This window comes from Xyrauchen texanus, chromosome 17 (genome assembly GCF_025860055.1).
Source record: "Xyrauchen texanus isolate HMW12.3.18 chromosome 17, RBS_HiC_50CHRs, whole genome shotgun sequence".
In the NCBI taxonomy this organism is placed as follows: domain Eukaryota; kingdom Metazoa; phylum Chordata; class Actinopteri; order Cypriniformes; family Catostomidae; genus Xyrauchen; species Xyrauchen texanus.
The window spans coordinates 36,471,689-36,490,373 of record NC_068292.1 but is presented as its reverse complement, the minus strand read 5'-3'; the positions used below and the strand labels follow the sequence as shown (position 1 = coordinate 36,490,373).

At 37.2% G+C, this 18,685-nt stretch overlaps 2 protein-coding genes across 3 annotated transcripts in view; one reads left to right on the top strand and one right to left on the bottom strand.

Moving 5' to 3' along the window:
• Nucleotides 1-8,071, top strand: part of LOC127658027 (neural-cadherin-like) — a 177,180-nt gene extending 169,109 nt beyond the window's left edge. Inside the window, exons 32-33 of the mRNA XM_052147094.1 lie at nucleotides 4,068-4,225; nucleotides 5,621-8,071. Coding sequence (XP_052003054.1) covers nucleotides 4,068-4,225; nucleotides 5,621-6,118 — 656 coding nt within the window. The 3' untranslated portion in view covers nucleotides 6,119-8,071. The remainder of the gene's footprint in view (nucleotides 1-4,067; nucleotides 4,226-5,620) is intronic.
• A 2,683-nt stretch (nucleotides 8,072-10,754) lies between these two features.
• Nucleotides 10,755-17,633, bottom strand: LOC127658306 (G1/S-specific cyclin-E2-like). 2 transcript variants are annotated; one of them, XM_052147517.1, is made up of 10 exons: nucleotides 17,510-17,633; nucleotides 17,322-17,400; nucleotides 17,184-17,237; nucleotides 16,495-16,640; nucleotides 16,005-16,140; nucleotides 15,767-15,913; nucleotides 12,905-13,135; nucleotides 12,693-12,804; nucleotides 12,408-12,565; nucleotides 10,755-11,762 (listed from the first exon to the last, which is right to left on the bottom strand). In XM_052147517.1, the coding sequence occupies exons 1-10, from the start codon at nucleotides 17,521-17,523 to the stop codon at nucleotides 11,655-11,657; spliced, it is 1,185 nt and encodes a 394-aa protein (XP_052003477.1). In that variant the 5' UTR covers nucleotides 17,524-17,633; the 3' UTR covers nucleotides 10,755-11,654. The 2 variants fall into 2 exon arrangements, with proteins under 2 accessions (XP_052003477.1, XP_052003479.1); XM_052147519.1 differs by having other exon boundaries at nucleotides 17,184-17,234.
• Between the last annotated feature and the right edge of the window lie 1,052 nt (nucleotides 17,634-18,685).

The following is an 18,685-nucleotide window of genomic DNA, read 5'->3' as shown; positions in this document are numbered from 1 at the left end:
AAAAAATAACACACAAAGTAAAACAGTGCTGAAATGTATTACAAAAATATACAGCACTAACTGAACCATGAAAATGTATTGTACTTTTTTAAATTAAATAAATATATAAATATTAATATATATGAACTAATATTTGAATCTTAAAGTTAGCTGATTTTTAAAATGATGTTGTTTCCTTAGTCCACAAGTGGGCACAATAAATACATAAACCATTCAGAACCATTATATTATTGCATAGAACATTCCTATCAGGGCTGTTAAAAAAGAGCATTTCATTTTCAACTAATGTGCACAAAATAAATAAAAAAAGGTTTAGCTGGTCCACATTCTCAAATGTTAAGTCAAAAGTAAAAAACAGTTCACATGGTGTTACACTTGCACTGATTCCTACTACTCCAGACTCAAGCTTCATAATAACAGCAAAATACCACATTTGTATGTAGAGTAGCATTATTAACAGATAGCATTGGTATTCGGCTGAACTCGGTGGTGAAGCGGCTCAGACTATGTGCCCAGGCCAGGAGCTGTTCAATCAGAAGGAACACAACATACTGGAACCGAAGGCGAGAATCTGGAGACACTCATGTTCAAGTTTAACATATTTCCTGACAACGCATTTAAACAACTCATTGCTTAATCTGAGAAATGCTTATAAGAGAGCAAGACACAATGGCCAAAGACCTCCAAGAACTGTGAGGGGCTGTTCAAACAGAATGCTTTTGCAACCATCCATGTGTTTTTCTATGTAAACGCACAATAGACAAACGTCTTTGTTTCCCTTTGTTTTTGTTTATTCAGCTTCTCGGGAGAGCTGTTTTTTAGATGATGTGTCTAATTAAAAAGAAATTTAAACTCATCTTGAGACACCTGCTTTCTGTTAAACTGTATTTGTTGCGCTGTGTCTAGCCTTTTATAGCACACGAATGTAATCGATCTGAAGTCATCGTATTACTGTGAGATGAACATTTTTTATTGAAATCAGATGCATTTCTGATTTGTTTATACGTTTCTCTCGGCTGCAAATATTCATTTGCTTTCTCACATTACTAGCTTTAAATATGCAGCTTAGCTGGCTAACAAATGCATAAATGTGACTAACGGGATATAAACTAATGCAAATAGATGGTAACAATCATGACATTTAAACATTTGGGTAGGACCTGCGTGTATTTTTGTTACATTGTTCTAACCACTTGAGGTTAGCTTTAATGTTAGCATCCTCTCAGCCTTATCGGCAAACATACTGATATTCTCTACTAATGCAGTATCTTGTCAACAAATTAATTACTTTATAATGTTAAGACAACATGTACTGTAGTGTACTGTATACATACCTTTTCGTTGTTGATGTTTTAAATCTGCATCTGAAGTGTTTCCGCTCCATGCAGAGTGTAGTCTCACGTGTCAAAACAAACACCACAAGGCATCAGTGAAGTGCTATTTCGCCTCTAGAGGTCGCTCTCATACTGTATAATGAGAGCGGACCATTCCCAGCTGCTTCAGCAATGGATGCAATGGGGAAAAACTATCGGTATGGATTTTTGCCGATAACCGATAGTTCCAGAAATCTGTTATTGGTGCCAATTAATCTACAAAACCGATAAATCGGTCAACCTCTAGTACATACATACATACATACATAACATAAATCAGTTATCCTAACATGTCGTGACTGCAACAAGCATCATTACATTTTAACGTTGGTTTGATTTCAATTTGTGTCTCCTCACATTGGGTAGCTCTGGCAGTTTCACAGTGAAATCATATTGGTCCAAAATGCAGATTAACAAAAACAGATTAAATGCAGATAATTGTGTCACATTATGCAGCATTTTGTTTTCATTATGAACAGAAAAATTACTTGTTGCATCTTTAGGTTGCAAAGTCTGGTTAAGAAGCAGTGTTAGCCACAAGCCCCAACTGCTATGAAGTCTTTGTTATCAAAGAGAAATATTTACCATTTACCATATGACTACTTCTATATATTGTATCAGAGCATTAAAGGGATAATTCACTAAAAAGTTTACATTTCTCTTCTGATATATGGTTTGTAAATGGTTTTTACAAACCATTATGACTTTTGTTCTTTTGTGGAACACAAAAGGAGAGGTTAGGTAGTATTTTAGTTTGAGTCACCATTCACTTTCATTGCATCTTTGTGACATGCAATGACTGCCATTCTGCCTAACACCTCCTTTTGTTTTCCAAGGAGAAAAGAACGTCATATGGGTTTGGAACAACATAAAGCTGAGTAACTGATGACCATTTTTTTTATTTTTGGGTGAACTGTCCCTTTTAGAAAAATGTCAATGGGGGAATGACAGAAAGAGAGGTAAGAATGACAAGGCAGGCCATGTGAATGTGTGTGCACCACTGACAGGCCCTCCAGGCCTCTCTGCCAGCTCTGACACCCAATCAACCACATCACAGCCAGACACACAAATCCTTTTTCAAGGCATCACCACATGCAGGCTGGAAAAAATCCCTCATCAAGTGAGGCGAAAATTAGAAAAGTGGTGCCAGATAATGGGATAGGTTGGGCTCATGGAGGAGAGATGCCTTCAGAGAAATCTGGCAGCAGAGAGATGGGTTATTTTTAGATTGATCAGCCTTTAATTGAAAAGAGGCAACCTGTCATCCATAAACTGCCAAGAGAAGATGATGGAAGGAACTGGTGATAGAGGGAGGAATTCTTAGAGAGAGAGTCTGCTCTCTTAATTTGCCATACTGTCTGAACATTACAACCCACTAAAATACAGTTACATGATCTCACATAAACACACATTAGTATAGAAATACACAGTAGTCCATTTAACGCTGAGAGAGCAAATGTTGTAGTTTAATAAAGCATATATTTCTCTGTATTGTTGGTCATCAGCATGTGGAGTGTAGAGCATACATCTTGAAACACCATAGCTCTGGGTGTCAATTCCAGGGAACATATGGACCGAACAAATGCATATTTTGAATGTGCTGTATGTCGCTTTGGATTAAATGTATCTGTATAAAAATTTGTAAATGTAATGTTGTTTTGGATGCTGGTCCCCGACATGGGGTGCTGGTTTGCTGGTTTTGTCTAGTCCAGCCTAAAGTTGCTTTTTAACCAGCAAGATTATCTTGGTCAAGCAGTTTCAGCAGAAAGACAATGTTGGTTGACCAGCTATACAGGCTAATTTGTGCTGGTGAACAGTATGGGTATGCAAGACCAGCACCAGACCAGAACGTAATGCCATAAACCTTAAAGTAATGATTTAAACAATTTACAGCTCAAATAATACACACATTTTAACAGAATAATTAGTAGTAATTAGTAGTAATCATTGTAGTCAAAGTTTTTCTAGCAAGTCAGTCCACTGTTGATTTCCAGTCATGAAAGTGCAGCTCCTATCTACATGAATGGGGAAAAACCAAAATCTCAAAAACTGTTGGTCAAGATTACAATCAAGTACCATATTTAAAATAAACTTTGAGCAATAAAATTGGATAAAACTGGAATCATAAATTGTGATTCTTTACCTCTATTACGCTAACAAAAAAAAACAGTTTCCCAGCCTGCATTGCTTATACGCCTTCTTGAGTTGATTGACAGGCGATGTCTGTACCTAAAAGGTGATTTGCTCTTTTACCTGTAAGGCGGGACTTCCTTTATACATCCGTTGACCGTAGGGTGCTAGAGCTTCTTGGTTGGGCATTCCAATTTCTCCCATTTATTTGAATAGAAGTGGCCCATCTCTGCTAAATATTCTCTTCTGTAACCTCGATATTTGCTTTTTTGAAAGAAAAGGAGGGACGTGTTTAAATTATTTTTGTGGTAATCCACAAGATAACATTATGCCACAAATGCTGTTGATTGAGATTAACTTGTATTAAACCTGGAATATTCCTTTATCTAACAGTCATGAAGTGAAAAATAACAAAAGCTAACTTGAAAAGACAAATTGATAATAAAATAGGAATCAAATAGAAATTCATCCTGGTCTTTTTTAGCAGGGACTTTCATCAGTGGTCTTTTTGCACTCTTGCATTAGCCTCTCTCTTGTCTCCCCATCTCACTCTGCCCTCCATAGCCGTGCTCGTGGCAGTGACCGTTTGGAATCAGAAGGGCAGTCGGAATAAGTTCCGTAAGCGAGGTGTATACCACATCCCAGCGGAGCATGAGAGCTGGGAGGACATCCGGGAGAACATCCTCAACTACAACGAGGAGGGAGGAGGAGAGCAGGACCAGGTATTCCATTAACACAGTTCAGACAGGGGGAGATATTGATTTACTTTCACATACACTCACGTCAGGGGAATGACTTCCATCAGAATGTTGACTTTTCTAGTGTCGTTTTCTGGCAGCATTGAGTACTTTAGGGGTTCTATTTGCACAACATTATTTCCACCATTAGGACATGTTCCTGGATCAACATTCCTATCAACCTATTAGCACCCTCTGATATTGGGCTTAGGGCTATAGTTGGTTTTGAGACTGTTGTTCCATGAACAGCGAAAGATGTTGATCCAGGAACATGACCTACTTGGGTAAGTTGCATTAAGTGTTCTGGCACTAGACATTAGACAATAATTAAAGGGGTCATCGTGATTTTTTCACATGTTCCTTGATCCACCCCTAACAGAAAGTACTGTTGCAGTACTATGTTACAGTGATGGTATCAGATGATACTTATATTAATGTACCATGGTATTTACATGGTACTCCAAGGTACTTCCAGTAACACCTTTCCAATACTAACACGAAAGCTAGTAACATGGTACTTTTGGGGACTATTTTATAAGTGACATCCTCAACACTTAACCACTAAACTACCCCTAAAATCAGAGGAAATTTAAAGGTTGATAAGAATAGTGTACAAACCCCACCCTTTTATGATTGGTTGATAGGATGTTGTTTTAGGACCAAAAAGGATGTAAATCAACAATCTGATTATTAGGCCTAGTACTTGAGTGAAAAGAAACACATAAGATGACTGGTTAGTAACAGCTAGTTGGTGGTCTGGTTTCTCATGATAGGCATATTTATAAAAATAACGTTATTTATGCTGGTCAGCTAATTTGTCCCTACCAGGCTTAACTAGCAAGACCATTTTGCTCCACCAGCTTCAGCAGGAAGCTATGCTGGTCAACTTCAAAGGGATATTTCACCCAAAATAAGAATTGTCATAATTTGTTCATGTCATTTCAATGCAGAACACAAGAGGAAATGTTTTAATGAATGTCACAGACCATCTTGATAAAGTGGCAGTGGATAGTGACTCACTTTAAGCTTAAAAAGGACCTTAAAGTATCATAAAAGAAGTTTGTTCACAGTGGCAACAACCTCTGTTGTTTTTAGCACTACAGCACGTAAGAAAGAAAGTCATACAGGTTTGGAATGACATTAGGGTGAGTAAGACAGAATCTTTGTTTTTGATTGAACTATTCTTCTATGGATGTTTTAACAGCAAAATGCTATATGGCATTAGATTTAGGGATCACGCTTATAGGGAAAGGAATTGATTACTCTAAACAGGTCACTGATCAGCAGATTATCTCTAACTCACAGGTGAAAATCGCCATTGATCAGAGTCTTCAATCTGAACCTTCATCCCAACTGAATTTCTCCTCATGTGCCAAACAGAATGCCTATGACATCACAGAGTTGAAGAGGCCACTGTGCTCCAGTTTGTCCCAGTCTTCATCCTGCACCACCGCCCCCCTAATCAAGTCCTCTCAGGGCTCCCAGGAGGAGGTCCATCCCTGTGGAAACATCGCCAATGGAGCCACCCTACCCTTCCACCACAATGCCAACTGCACTGCCCATTGCTCCATGGACTTCAAAAGCTATGTGTCGCGCATCATTTGGGAGGCCGACAATGACAGCCTGGGCTTCCCCATGGACACCTACAATGTGTACTGCATCGAAGGAACAGGCTCCACTGCAGGCAGCCTCAGCTCTTTAGGATCTGCCATCACAGAGGAGAACTTTAGCTATGACTCCCTACGGCACTGGGGCTCCAAGTTTGAAGACCTAAGCAAGCTTTATCGCCAACCAGAGCTGGGCGTCCCTTATATGGATACGATGCAAAACCAAAGCCAGGGTCTCCCTCTAAACCAGATCCAGGAACAGCAACAATAACCCGACAACCCCAGCACTTCAAGCCCAGCGTTTGTTTTGAGTGTTTGTGTTTTATAGCCTTTATTGAGTTCCTGAACACTACAAAATGTGTCCTAAGAAAATGTGTTTGTATTCATATGTGATACATTCACAAGCTTTAAAGATGAGGAGCAACTGAATTGATTTGTTTTATTTATTGAGTGCTGTTTGTGTGAAATATTCTGTGTAATGTATTTATTTTTGCTCTGAGATGTACTTCAAAAGTGAAGCACCACTCGGCCTGTCATTATGAACGTGGATGATGAATTTAAATCCAACTTGTCACAACATTTCAGTGAACACATAAGGGGCCGTTCAGACCAAACTCATTTTTGCTTTTAAAAACTTGGCACAGTGCAACAAATGGAACAGAATGATGGTGTTTCCAGATGCGTTTTTAAAAGTCTAAGTTCTTTTAAACTTGACGAGACGTGTTCGTGTGCAAAACTGAAAAAACAACGAGAAACTGCATCCATCAACCACATTTACATAGATAAACAATAAAAACGTTCCACTGAACTCCAAAATTCAGAATTTCTAATTTACTTCTTGGAAAGGTGCAATATAACTTTTTTCTTTTGCCTGTGTCCCATTTAATGTCGGACTTACAACTTGGAAACTTGTGCGAAAATCTACAACTTAAATTTCAAATAAATGTGGGTGTATAACATCACACAAACATGACCTATGGAGATAAACATTCATTGTTGCATCAAATACATGAACAGATCCAATTTTTCTACATTTTCATGATCATAAAACCGACCAACTAGCAAACGCTAGCAAATTGTCATGATTCCTTTATGTGTCATCTTCCAAACATCAGACAACAGAGCACAGTTATTCCACATCCACCTTTAAATGGAACTTATTCCAAGCAGTATACCGATCATGGCGTAATGTTTTGCAATTATACACTTGACCAAAACTCTCTTGTTTTTATGGACCCACTAGTACTAGTGATGAATGCCCACTTCTGAATTTTAACACAGAAGCATACAAGTACATTTGCCAAAAGACGGTTATGAATAAACCTTAAGATTTCAGAGGTCACCGATCTCCCAATGAATCACAAATCTGCTCATGCAAAGAGTGCATAAATTATATTACCTTCTGTCAGTGGCTGAATTATTTTTTACTCCGGTATTAATCTGCCATGAATATTTATTGCGTAGGAATTCCTGGGGGTTCTTTTCTTTCTCTCAATTGGAAATGGCAGGACATAGTGTGTCATAAAGCCAATCATTTCTGTTCCTGGTGTGCTGAAACATAGTGACATTGTCATGGATACCAGCAGATGAATGTATTGTGTTAAATTAGAATAACCGGTTGGGTTGAGAATCCACTGTGTAAAAGTCTTAAAAGTAAAAAATAAAAAAATAATTAAATGTCAACAGATGCAGTGCAGATACAATCACAGAAATGCTTATAATTTTTGTATTACAAAATACTCACAAAAGATCTGTATAGCTATATTTTTATTGCTGTGAAAATCAAGAATATTCATGTGCTAAAATGTCCAGACTTTATATTTTGTAAATTGAGTCAAAAGAGATTGTTCTCATTTAGTTTGGCAGTGTATACCCCTCTAATATCTGTGAATTACACAGACAACCATTGTCAACTGTATGCTCAGCATAAATGGCTGAACCTATATAAAGAAATATAGGTCAGCTCACACATGGCCACTTCCTTTTCTACAAGCTGGCCTGAAAGAACCAGGCAAGGTCAGTTCATGCTGCTTGTGAAGCTTATAACAAGCGCATGAAGTCATCATTGCCACAATGGCTTATGGCTGACATTGAAATTTCCTTAAAGCCCATAACAGTCTTGTGTGATGCTCATTGTATTGGCTACATAGAGCCTTTGTCCAAACAATGTAAATAATGTATAAAATAAATACTTTTTCTAGGGACCTAACATCTGTTATTCCTTTTTTTGTATATGAATTTTAATAAATGAAATGTTTTCCTTGAGTGATTGCGAGAATGTGGTTCTTTTGTCGTCAAACTAAAAGCAATTATGTGTAATTTCCCAGTCCAACAGAGCACACATCAACGTGACACTCAGCATATTCACAGATATATGGGACATTCTTCTGTGGAGTTTTACTGCCACTCTGTGGTGGCTTTCTGTAATTACAGGCCGTTTTGTTTTTCTCTTTAGAACGTTACGTCAGATTGAATTACCCAGGAAGCCATGCCTTTAGCATGCCTTATACACTGGGGCCTAAAGTGTGGAATAATGTTCAGATTTTGCTGTTTTAGAAAGTATAGTCAGGACATTACTGATGTAAAAAAAAAAAAAAAAAAAAAACAGCACCATGACTAGTCATTTTTGATCAAATCTAGACAGGCCCATTTCAGCAACCATCACTCCTAAGACTTATCCTTGAGTAATCATGCTAACTTGCTAATTTGGTACTACAAAATCACTTTCCTTTATATCAAACACAGTTGAAAGCTACTTGGTTTGTTAAATGAAGCTTAACATTGCCTTTGTGGTTGTTTTTGAGTTGCCACAGTATGCAATAGACTGGCGTGTAATATTAGTTCAGTATTAGTCTTAGGTCAGTTAGGATCACTACTTTATTTTAAGAATGTGAAATGTCAGGATAATAGTAGAGTGAATAATTTATTTCAGCTTTTATTTCTTTCATCACATTCCCAGTGAGTAAAAAGTTTACATACACTTTGTTAGTATGTGGTAGCATTGCCTTTAAATTGTTTAACTTTAAGGCTACCGTTCCACAAGCTGCTCACAATAAGTTGCTGGAATTTTTGCCCATTCCTCCAGAAAGAAGTGGTGTAACAGTCAGGTTGTAGGCCTCAATGCTCGCAAATGCTTCTCATTTCTGCCCATACATTTTGTATCGGATTGAGGTCAGAGCTTTGTGATGGCCACTCCAATACCTTGACCTTGTTGTCCTTAAGCCATTGTTGTCCTTAAACTCACTTCATTTTACCCAGTGTAAAAAAAATTCTTAACAAGTTAGATCTAACTTAGATCTTATTGGTGCATGGGTCAAAAAAAAATTTGTTTTCCCCTAAATCTGCTTTCTCCATCATTTGGAAAGTTCTTCAAGCCATCCTAATGCAATTGTATGTGGGACACATCATTAAAAACTAAAGGCACATGTAGTTGAGTTTAGACTGCTCTTTGTCTCTGATGTATTTGCAGGGGGTTTGGAGTTCAGGGGAGGAAGCCCACTAAGCAGGGGACACTCGTTCCCAGAACTACACAATAACTCACACAACAGAGGCATTGTGATGTCTTAAACGCCAGCCTCACGTCTGGCCAGACACCTCTGCGTAAAGAGAGAATGAGAGACAGGCTGGCCACTACATAAACATCTTAAGTATCTTCTCTGGTTGAGTAACTTAATATTTATAAAAAAAAAAAATGGTGTTTTCCTATTTGTTAACTCAATAAGTATTACAATAGAGAATTGGCTAAGCAAAAAGTATTGGTGAGCAGCAACTCTAGTACATTTTACAGGAGACTCTGTTAGTGTCACCTTGCTGCCCTCATTTTCCAATTAGCAATTCAAGCTCCATTCCCCTAGTGCCATTCCTCTTTTACTACACCAAAAGGTAGGTCACTTCCTCCCCCATGAAAAGCTGCTCGCATGGTACAGGATCAATAGTTTTGAATTATTTAAAAAAATGAAGTATGCGGTTTGAAAATCAGAAAGTATGTAGTTTCTTATTGTCAAATTTCAAACATTTCCATACTAATGAATTGAATGACATCAAATTGTTCTCGATGGAGTGACTTAGTTAGTTTAATGGTCCCTAACTTAGTTAGTAGTTAGGGACCAGTTAGTTAAAACGTTCTGGCGAAAACAGCTATGATAGCTTTATTTCATATAATGACATTCTTGTATTAGATGTAGCTTAATGGTCCAAGCATTTAGGGTCACTGTACATGTATGTGCAATTAAGGTGGGTAATAAACATTTACCAAGGATTAACTGACAAACTCCGTATTCTATATGCTTACTTCACTTGCTCAAATTGCAGTACTTACATAAATATTTTGACCAGACAGCAAGAGTCTTCAGTCTCAAATTATCCTAAATTTAAGGGTGAAATCCGTGTTATGTATATCGTCTTGGACTTACACTGACACCTAGGGGCATGGATGCAGCATCACTAAAACACCGTCTTTAGGTATTGATGCTGTTGTACTAAATCAGTCAGCAGCCATGAGTAATTTAATCCTAGAGTTGAAGTGTTCAATTACAGAGCAGGTAATGAGATTACTATTAATTTATAGTATTCAGATGGTCATGTAATCCTAACATGACCGCACCTATAAGGGGACCCTCTCCATGCAGATAAAAAAAAAACAGCTCTTGTAAGGTTACTGATATGACTGGAGTATTCATCTCATGTGAGTGGTGATTTTATAAAAGTTTCAAAATTACAATCAATTTGATAAAAAAAAAAAACAATTTGACCTTTAAATCGTATTACCACACAAACAAAGATGGTTTATTCACCTTTTAATTTCACATTGGAAATTATACAGAAACAGTAGGACATTGTTATTTGTACGCATACTGTACATCTTATGTACAATTTATAGTTATTTTACACTATGTTCCAATTCCAACAATGTAGTTTACAGACACTGGCTCAAGTCCAGGGGTAAAAATTTTAATCAAGCTATGCTACAATAAAACAAGCCATTAAAATGTATAAATAGCAAGCACCTCAATTAATTAAATATGCCTTTGGCATTGATGACCAAAAATTGCAATTCAAATATTACAAGGATATTTCAAATCTATCTAGTGTATAAATATGCAATATGCTAATTTTTTGTTTGGTTAAATTCACTTCTGAGGGGTGAAAATAGTCAAGTTTTTCCAGGAATGTCTTCCATTGCATTAGAAAAAAAAAAAAAAAGTACAAAAATGGGATGACATTCACAAAAACTGCTCACCATACAGGGTCTTCCTGTTTCACAAGCAAATTTAGCACCACTAGGTTGGCAACGTAGACTCTAATATACGTTTCACAACACACACTCAATAAAATTAAATTGTATTCACATAACATCAACTGTAACATTTGATCCATGAAGGAGCAGCATTTGTGTAGACAACCTCTAAACTGGCAACATGGCCAGATGTTCTTATGCATGTTTGAAATCCACAAACATTAAACTTTTGTTTCTCCATCTTACGAAAAATGGAATTATCCATTCCTTGATGGAAGGGACTTTTGAGTGCGTCAAATACTGCATGGGAAATCAAGCCAGCAGATTCCTCAATTTCACCGGTCTGGTCTGAAATGTTTTTGACCTACAGCATCTCAGCCTCTATGTAATTTCCTCATGTAGACCTCCCAAAAACAACCTGATACAATTTATCCATGTAATGTGCATCAGTTCCGAACACAACTTTAAGTCTCTCTGGGTGTTTTTGGCTGAGTGGTCTCCCTTAAACATGTACTGAAAGATCTCTGGGCTGAGACTGCATTGAATGAACGCAGGCTCCAGTATGGTCTTCTCAAACATTCACAGGTTTCTCAGTGCTTTTAGGTGGGGTCAATAATCCCCCTATAGCCAAAGGAGACATTCGGTCCAAGCTGTCCTGTTGCCGGTTATGTGCTTCACCCTGAAAAGCCAAAAAAGCTGAATGAGGAACATGAATGAGGAGACTTAGGCCATTTTCAGACCTGTGGCTTGCTTGATTTGTTCTGAAACAGGGGCTAAAAGAGATAAATGTTGGATTTTCTTCATGGCTCAGTTTCACAAGGACATTAAAAACGGACCAAACTGTATTAATAAAATTCACATGCGAGTAAACGGTCCCTTCATTGGTCAGAATGTTTGTGTGCGGTTCCAATTTGACTTGAACATCGATATACTGCTTAAAATGATATTCCAGTACAAATGTGTCAACTGGTACAAATATTCGAGTATTGTTATGACACGGTTATGTGTAACATCACCGCATTGTATAGGTTGCAGTCAGAGGTCGCGTTGCAAATATTATAAGACACATGTAAAGTTGTACAATTTCCATTGTGGTTATTTTTATCCATCATTAGTTGCTTTTGCATCATTTCTGCACTGAAATGTACCCCTTCTCATGGTCACGGAATGATTAACTAATTTTAAACATGCAACTACATCTTACAGTTGCAAAAAGGGCTAAATCTGTACTTTGATGATGAATTACAGTGACAAGTCAAACTAGGTTTCTTTTCTGAAGATCCATCAGGTATGTTCATGGTAAGAAAAAAGTGATGGAACTCACCAACATAGCCAGGTAGTCCACATGGGTCTGCATGTTGTGATAATTTTCAGCAGTGACCTTCTTGAAACCTCTCAGCTGTGGTCTTGGCCACTCACTTACGGTCCTAACAAATGGGTTCATCCACTGTACACAGCTTGATATGCTGTCCCATGTCAGTCCTGGTGGAAAATAAATAATCCCCTTTCATTTGTCATTTCTCATGCAAAATTAAAAAAGACTGATTCAACATCAAATTAGTAGAGAAACCAAAAAAGCACTTTTAAGGATATCAACAACATTAGTTACCTGAAACTTTATGGACAGTTTCAAATGAGGTAAAGTGACAAAATGCTGCAGCAGCGAGGACTCCATATTGATAATCCAACGAATTAACATCCAAAATGCAAAGATCCAACAACTACAAGAGAGCATTCCCAGGTTAGAAAGGATATAAGTATATAACACACATAAGTCTATCCACTTAATCTAATAAAAGCAGATGAAGCTGAACCTCTAACCTGTGTGATTTGGATGAAGGTTTCCTGAGAGAACTGTGGAATGAGGAAATTAGTGCAATCCTGCAAAGAGTCCACTTGGGAGTAGAGCTTCAACCATGAGATCACAGTCTCAGGGCAGAGGTCCCATTTTAGTGCCTTCAACATGACAAGCTCCTCTGCAAGAATCTCCTCTTCACTGCATGCCCCATCGGACACGTAAGCAAACTCTTGGAGCTTTGGGGGGTAAATTTCCTATAAAAAATTTTTTTTAATTAGATTATCATGCAAAAGTCAGATATTCATACACTTTACTAGGGCTGCCCATAATAGTTGACCAAACGTTAGTTGATGAGAAGAGTCTTGGTCGAAAACCAAGTTTTGATTGGTCGTAGAAAAAAAACAAAAACAAAAAAACCTCCACAGGAAACTGACGAACCCGGTATTACCACTGGTTGGATAAACCAAGACACCTTTATTTCAAACTTTGAACTTATTTTTTTTCCAGTTTCATTTAAATTTTTTGTTAAAATAAATAAAGTGCAATTAAAATGTGTGTTGTTAAACTTTTTGAAAGATGGCTTTGCAACAGGGCGACATCTCTTTTGGAAACAAACCCCTACTGCATCTGTGCATTTTCTACCGGTCGGGTATTTTATTGTCCGGGAAAATGCATTGTGTGTGTGTATAATATATATTACACAAACACACACACACACACACACACGACAAAGATCCCCCACTTAGCCTTAACAGACTGTAGGGGCAAGTGCTGTTAGCAAGCACCTATGAAGGCCGGAACGGTACACAAGGGGGTGGGTGGCCAGCACCACGCCCGACCGCCTTTGTCTCCCCAGTGGTGATGTTTTACACACCAGGTTCTCATTTTTAGGCTGAGTCGACTTAGGGGCAGCCCAGGACCAGTTCAGATAATCGTCACTGGTGTTGACCATGAGCGGGAATCGAACTCGGGTCGCCAGGTTCGTAGCGCGCTAACCGCTACACTACCGCTCCCTCTATATGTGTGTTTAATATCACACACACACACACGCACACACACAAATCTGAAGACGTACAGTATGCTAAAATGTTTTAAATTAGTTTTGTAGACAAAAATGTAATTGTGCCACAATATTAATTTAATTATAAAACAAAAATGTAATGTATTTTTTTTATTTATGACTTGGACCAAATAATAAAGAAAAGCAGACAATAAGTGCCTAACATAGATGGGAATCAATACGGTTTAAAAAGCATCCCAGGGTGAAACCTCAAGAAGTTGGTTGAGAAAATGTCTGCAAATTCTAGGCAAAGGTGACTACTTTGAAGATGCTAAAATATATATATTTTTTAATTTATTTTGGATTTTGTTGTGTCACAACATATTTCCCATAGTTCCATTTATGTTATTTTAGTTTTGATGACTTCACTATTATTCTAAAAAAATTATAATAAAGTATGAGTGTTTCAAAACTTTTGTCCGGTAGTGTAAACACACACGCGCGCACGACAACAAAAATAATGTCACATGATGCATGTCCTTGTACTGGAAAACCATGAACAAAACTATGCAACATACAAGGAAATGCAACCCAGGATAAATTAAATACAGGTTATGTTTAATCTATGGCAGGTCGACACTTGATGTCCAATGTAAAATCTGTGTCCTGAAGCAAAACCAGTTGAGAACCACGGAGTTAAAGGTACAGACACAAATCTGGCTGTGCTGTCGTGCACCTACAGTATATGTTAATTATTAATAATCATAGGACATTACTTCAAAAGCTCACACAGCTCAAGACATTTTTCATATAGTAGTTAATTTAACATGCTATGCTAACATGCTTTAGTTATATAACATGTTGTAGTTACATGCTATTTGTTATCATGTTTATAATTATGTTTATTATAATTCTGTTAGCTTTCTTATTTTTTCTATTTATTTTATTTTCAAAAGAGAGCCTTTTTTTTTTTTTTTTTTTTTACACATACTTCAATAAAATAAATGGTTTAAAGTATAATTAAGTGTTTGCTCAAAAATAAATAAATAACCCTTCTGTTTTCACTGATAAAACTAATTGTGTAATACCGTATACCGTGAAATGTTCTGAGACGGTTATCATACTGTGAAAACCCTACTCCTGATCCAAGATGTCAGATCATTTGCAGCACTCATAGACGATATTGTTCTTGAAAAAAACAAAAAGTGAGAACATTTTGCATATGCGTGTTCTACAAGACTGCACACCTCCATACAAACAGCGCGTCAGACGGCTTTTCTGTCATCTGCTCTTAATAATTTAATAAAGTGTGTTTCTTCAAGTGTGTGTGTCTGTGTCTCTACTTGCAAATTATATGTAATAATAAGTTAATACATGGGAAAACAAGCCAAATATCGTCTAGACATCGTCAAAGGCATCAGCTATTGGTGATCACTCTGACAATCATCGATTCCAAAGATCATTGTCCATCGGTCCTAATGTGCATTTCTCTCTTTAAATTAACAAAATGTTCAGACAGTCTCTTGCTGGTTTTTAAGACACATTCAGAAATCATTACTGCTTTTGCTGGTGTCGCTGCAGCTCGTTTGTGCTTGTAACATTTATATTTTAAATATGCTCATTATTATGTTTTAGTATTTTTCTGTAATGTAGAACAGTGTTAGTAATGTTACTTATAACATTCTTTCTCAGCCCTGGAACTCAAAACATTTTCTGTTGCCCCCCCCAACAGATATTTAAGTAATTAAATTAATATCATAAACATGCGACAACTAGTCGACTAATGGCTTAAACTAACGCCTACAAGTCGACTAGGAAAATCTTTGATCAGGGGCAGCCCTACACTTTAAACAGATTCAAGCAAAGCAAAACCACATTTAAATACCTCAATCTTTGAGGCTATGAAGAGTGACGTTACGCCAATGAGCTGTAGCTGATCCTTGCCAATGTCCTTCTGAGTGAGCATGAAACGGTCAAAGATGTCCTGAGCCAAGTAAAATGTCTCCCGGTGGAGTGTGTAAACTTCACTGACCTGAACAGAGACCATTTTAGAACATCAGTTTTTAAATAACCCGATTAACACCCAGTTGGTGTTAACATCATCCTAGGCATGGCATACTGACCTCCATGAGCCAGTCCAGCAAGATGGACCTCATTTTGGGCTGCATAGCTGGATGTTGCTGGATGAAGCCCTTGTCATGTATGTACTTCAGCTCCTTGTTCAGCATCTTTATCCATACATCATCTGAACTCGCCCAGCTGTTAAGAGAAAACATGTTTAAGCCATTAATGCAGAAAGCAAATACTAAATGATGCTAAGGCTAAAAGCAACCAAGATCACATTTGAAGAACACTTGTGAATTGCAAATCTTTCCATTACTAACCAACATTACACAACTAAGGTTTTCAAATCGCAAGTAAATCAAGGCAAAATGTTTTCACTATGATTTCAAGCTTCCTTAAGTACTTTAGGAGCAAAACAAGTAAATCATTTTGTCAAGTTACTGACTTTCTTCGAATCTTACAAAAACAAATTGTTATACAGAACAGGATTTGATTATCAGTATTATAGTTTCACTTTCAAAATCAGGAGACATTCTGATCAGTTGTTACCTGAGGCACGGCAGCGGAGAGGGTTTAACGAAGAGATTCTTAAATTGGAAATGCTTAAATCCAGACCGATTACTGGTCTCTTGAAGATCCTTCTGAGGAGTCTCAATTAAGACACTGGGACTAATATCACCTTCAATACACCGGTTCTAGAAAAGTGGAGAAAAAAAAAAGTTAGATCACCTCAATTAATTGGTCTCAACTAAATAACCCTTAATAAGATGACTACATTCAAGTCTGGAAACTAACTGTTCACTTGTATCTTCGATTCAGCATATAGTATATGTAGTGTATAGTATACTGTATTCCATGTTCAAACTTGCAAGAAGTCTCTGATACAAACATCTTTCTGATTTATTGTAAACTATTTGATCCATAAAGCAGCTTCATATAGTAACAGTAACAATAGTAAAGCTTACTGACAGAATACTAAACAATTTTCCAGTCAGTTAACCAAAGGACATAAGTGACATTTTCGCGGGCTGGTGGATAAAGAAATAAACGCGGGAGGTTCTGGACGTGACGTCAGGACGCGACGATTAACCCACTGACACCATTACTGCGCATGACCAGACTACTGCATAATAAACAGACTAATAAAGGCCAGATAATAAATCTTATTTCAGAACATGCAGGTTTACACTTAAAATAGTGTAAACCTAAAAATAAATCACAATAGAGACGACACTAACCTGAATTTCATAGTGTTGTTTCTTTGCTGCTGATGGGATCCTTCTATTGCACTGCTGAAAATAATGTTATAATAGTAAATATTACCGCTAACGTAAAGAAAATAAGAAAACACCGTTTAAAAAGAAAAAGAAACTCACCTCGCCTTTTCTTTTCCTTTGAGGTTTGTTTGTTTGTTCTAGTGCGTTTTCATTTATTTCTTGTAAAGTGTTGCGAGCACTATTGATGTGAAAAATAAAAAATAAATATTTAAGTTATCGTTTATATATGCCCTTAAATGTAGGGCTATTGTTAATCAAACAACTAATCTCTTTTAAACCATTCTTACCTGCGTTTTGACATTTTCCAAGCAAGTTTTGTCTCTTCTCTCCTGTAATCGAGAAGTACGTACGACGTTGTTCATTATACTTTAATCTTTCAACCCAGAACAGTCACCGATTAATCAACTATATTCCATTTCCGTGAATAAAATAAAAACATTTAAGAAAATAACATAGCTAAATAAAACGTGTGCTCCAACCATTTGGCTAGAGATTGAACAGCGCATGACCAGACATATTTCGATCATGTTTAAGACGATAAAAAACAAAATAATGCCCAAATCTACGAATATTAAAAGTAACTGAAAAGTCTACACATGCAGTACTATTATCATCTATTGTGTTTAGCCAAACCAGAAATACATGATCCAGTTCTGTAGGTTTATAAAAGAACAGTCCGCGCCAATTTACATGAAGCGGGAGAGTAAAGCTTCCCCCACAATTCCCCCATCTAAGACATTTTAAGAGCACATTAAAACACCCTTTTAAAAGAAAATGCTTTCCAAGGCACTTCTTAAGTGTGGTAAAGACAGACCGTGTCTTAACAAGATCAGTTATTTGCTAATTTATAGAGTATTGTTTGCAAATGCAAGTCCACCCATATTCAGTGATCTAATCTGGCGCCTAGCAAAGCTGGCTAACTTTAAACAGCATCTCCCCCTCTGTTGTCAAAATTACGTAAGTTTTGTACCTGGTGCGACGCTTTTGGAAACATTACTCACTATTGTCCGCGTAAACAGATATTTTTTATCAAAACAGACACTTTATACGGTTTTAAAAAGGAGTTTCGTCTCTTGTCGTGGCTGACTGGCTAAAAAGTGAACAAACTTCCATTTTAAAGCGACAAACAACATGAAGCCACAACATAATTCCTGCTAAACATGGTTGTTACATAAATATGAACCTGTCTAATTAAAATAAGAAATGTTAATATTGAATAGAAGAGCCAGGTACGTGTACTTACCGCAGTGATCAGTGCGAATGAATGAATGAATGGCGCCAAGCTATATAAAGTCCAGCTATCTTCGACCACTGCGCATGCGCGGCGCCTTTCAGCCCTCAAAATAACCCAAAAAACAACACATTGAATGATGCTTTTGTCTTCAAAAATATCAGAAAGCCTGGTGTGTAAAGTGCAAAAGCAGCTGCGCACATTTAACAACGATTATGATAACAATTTCAGA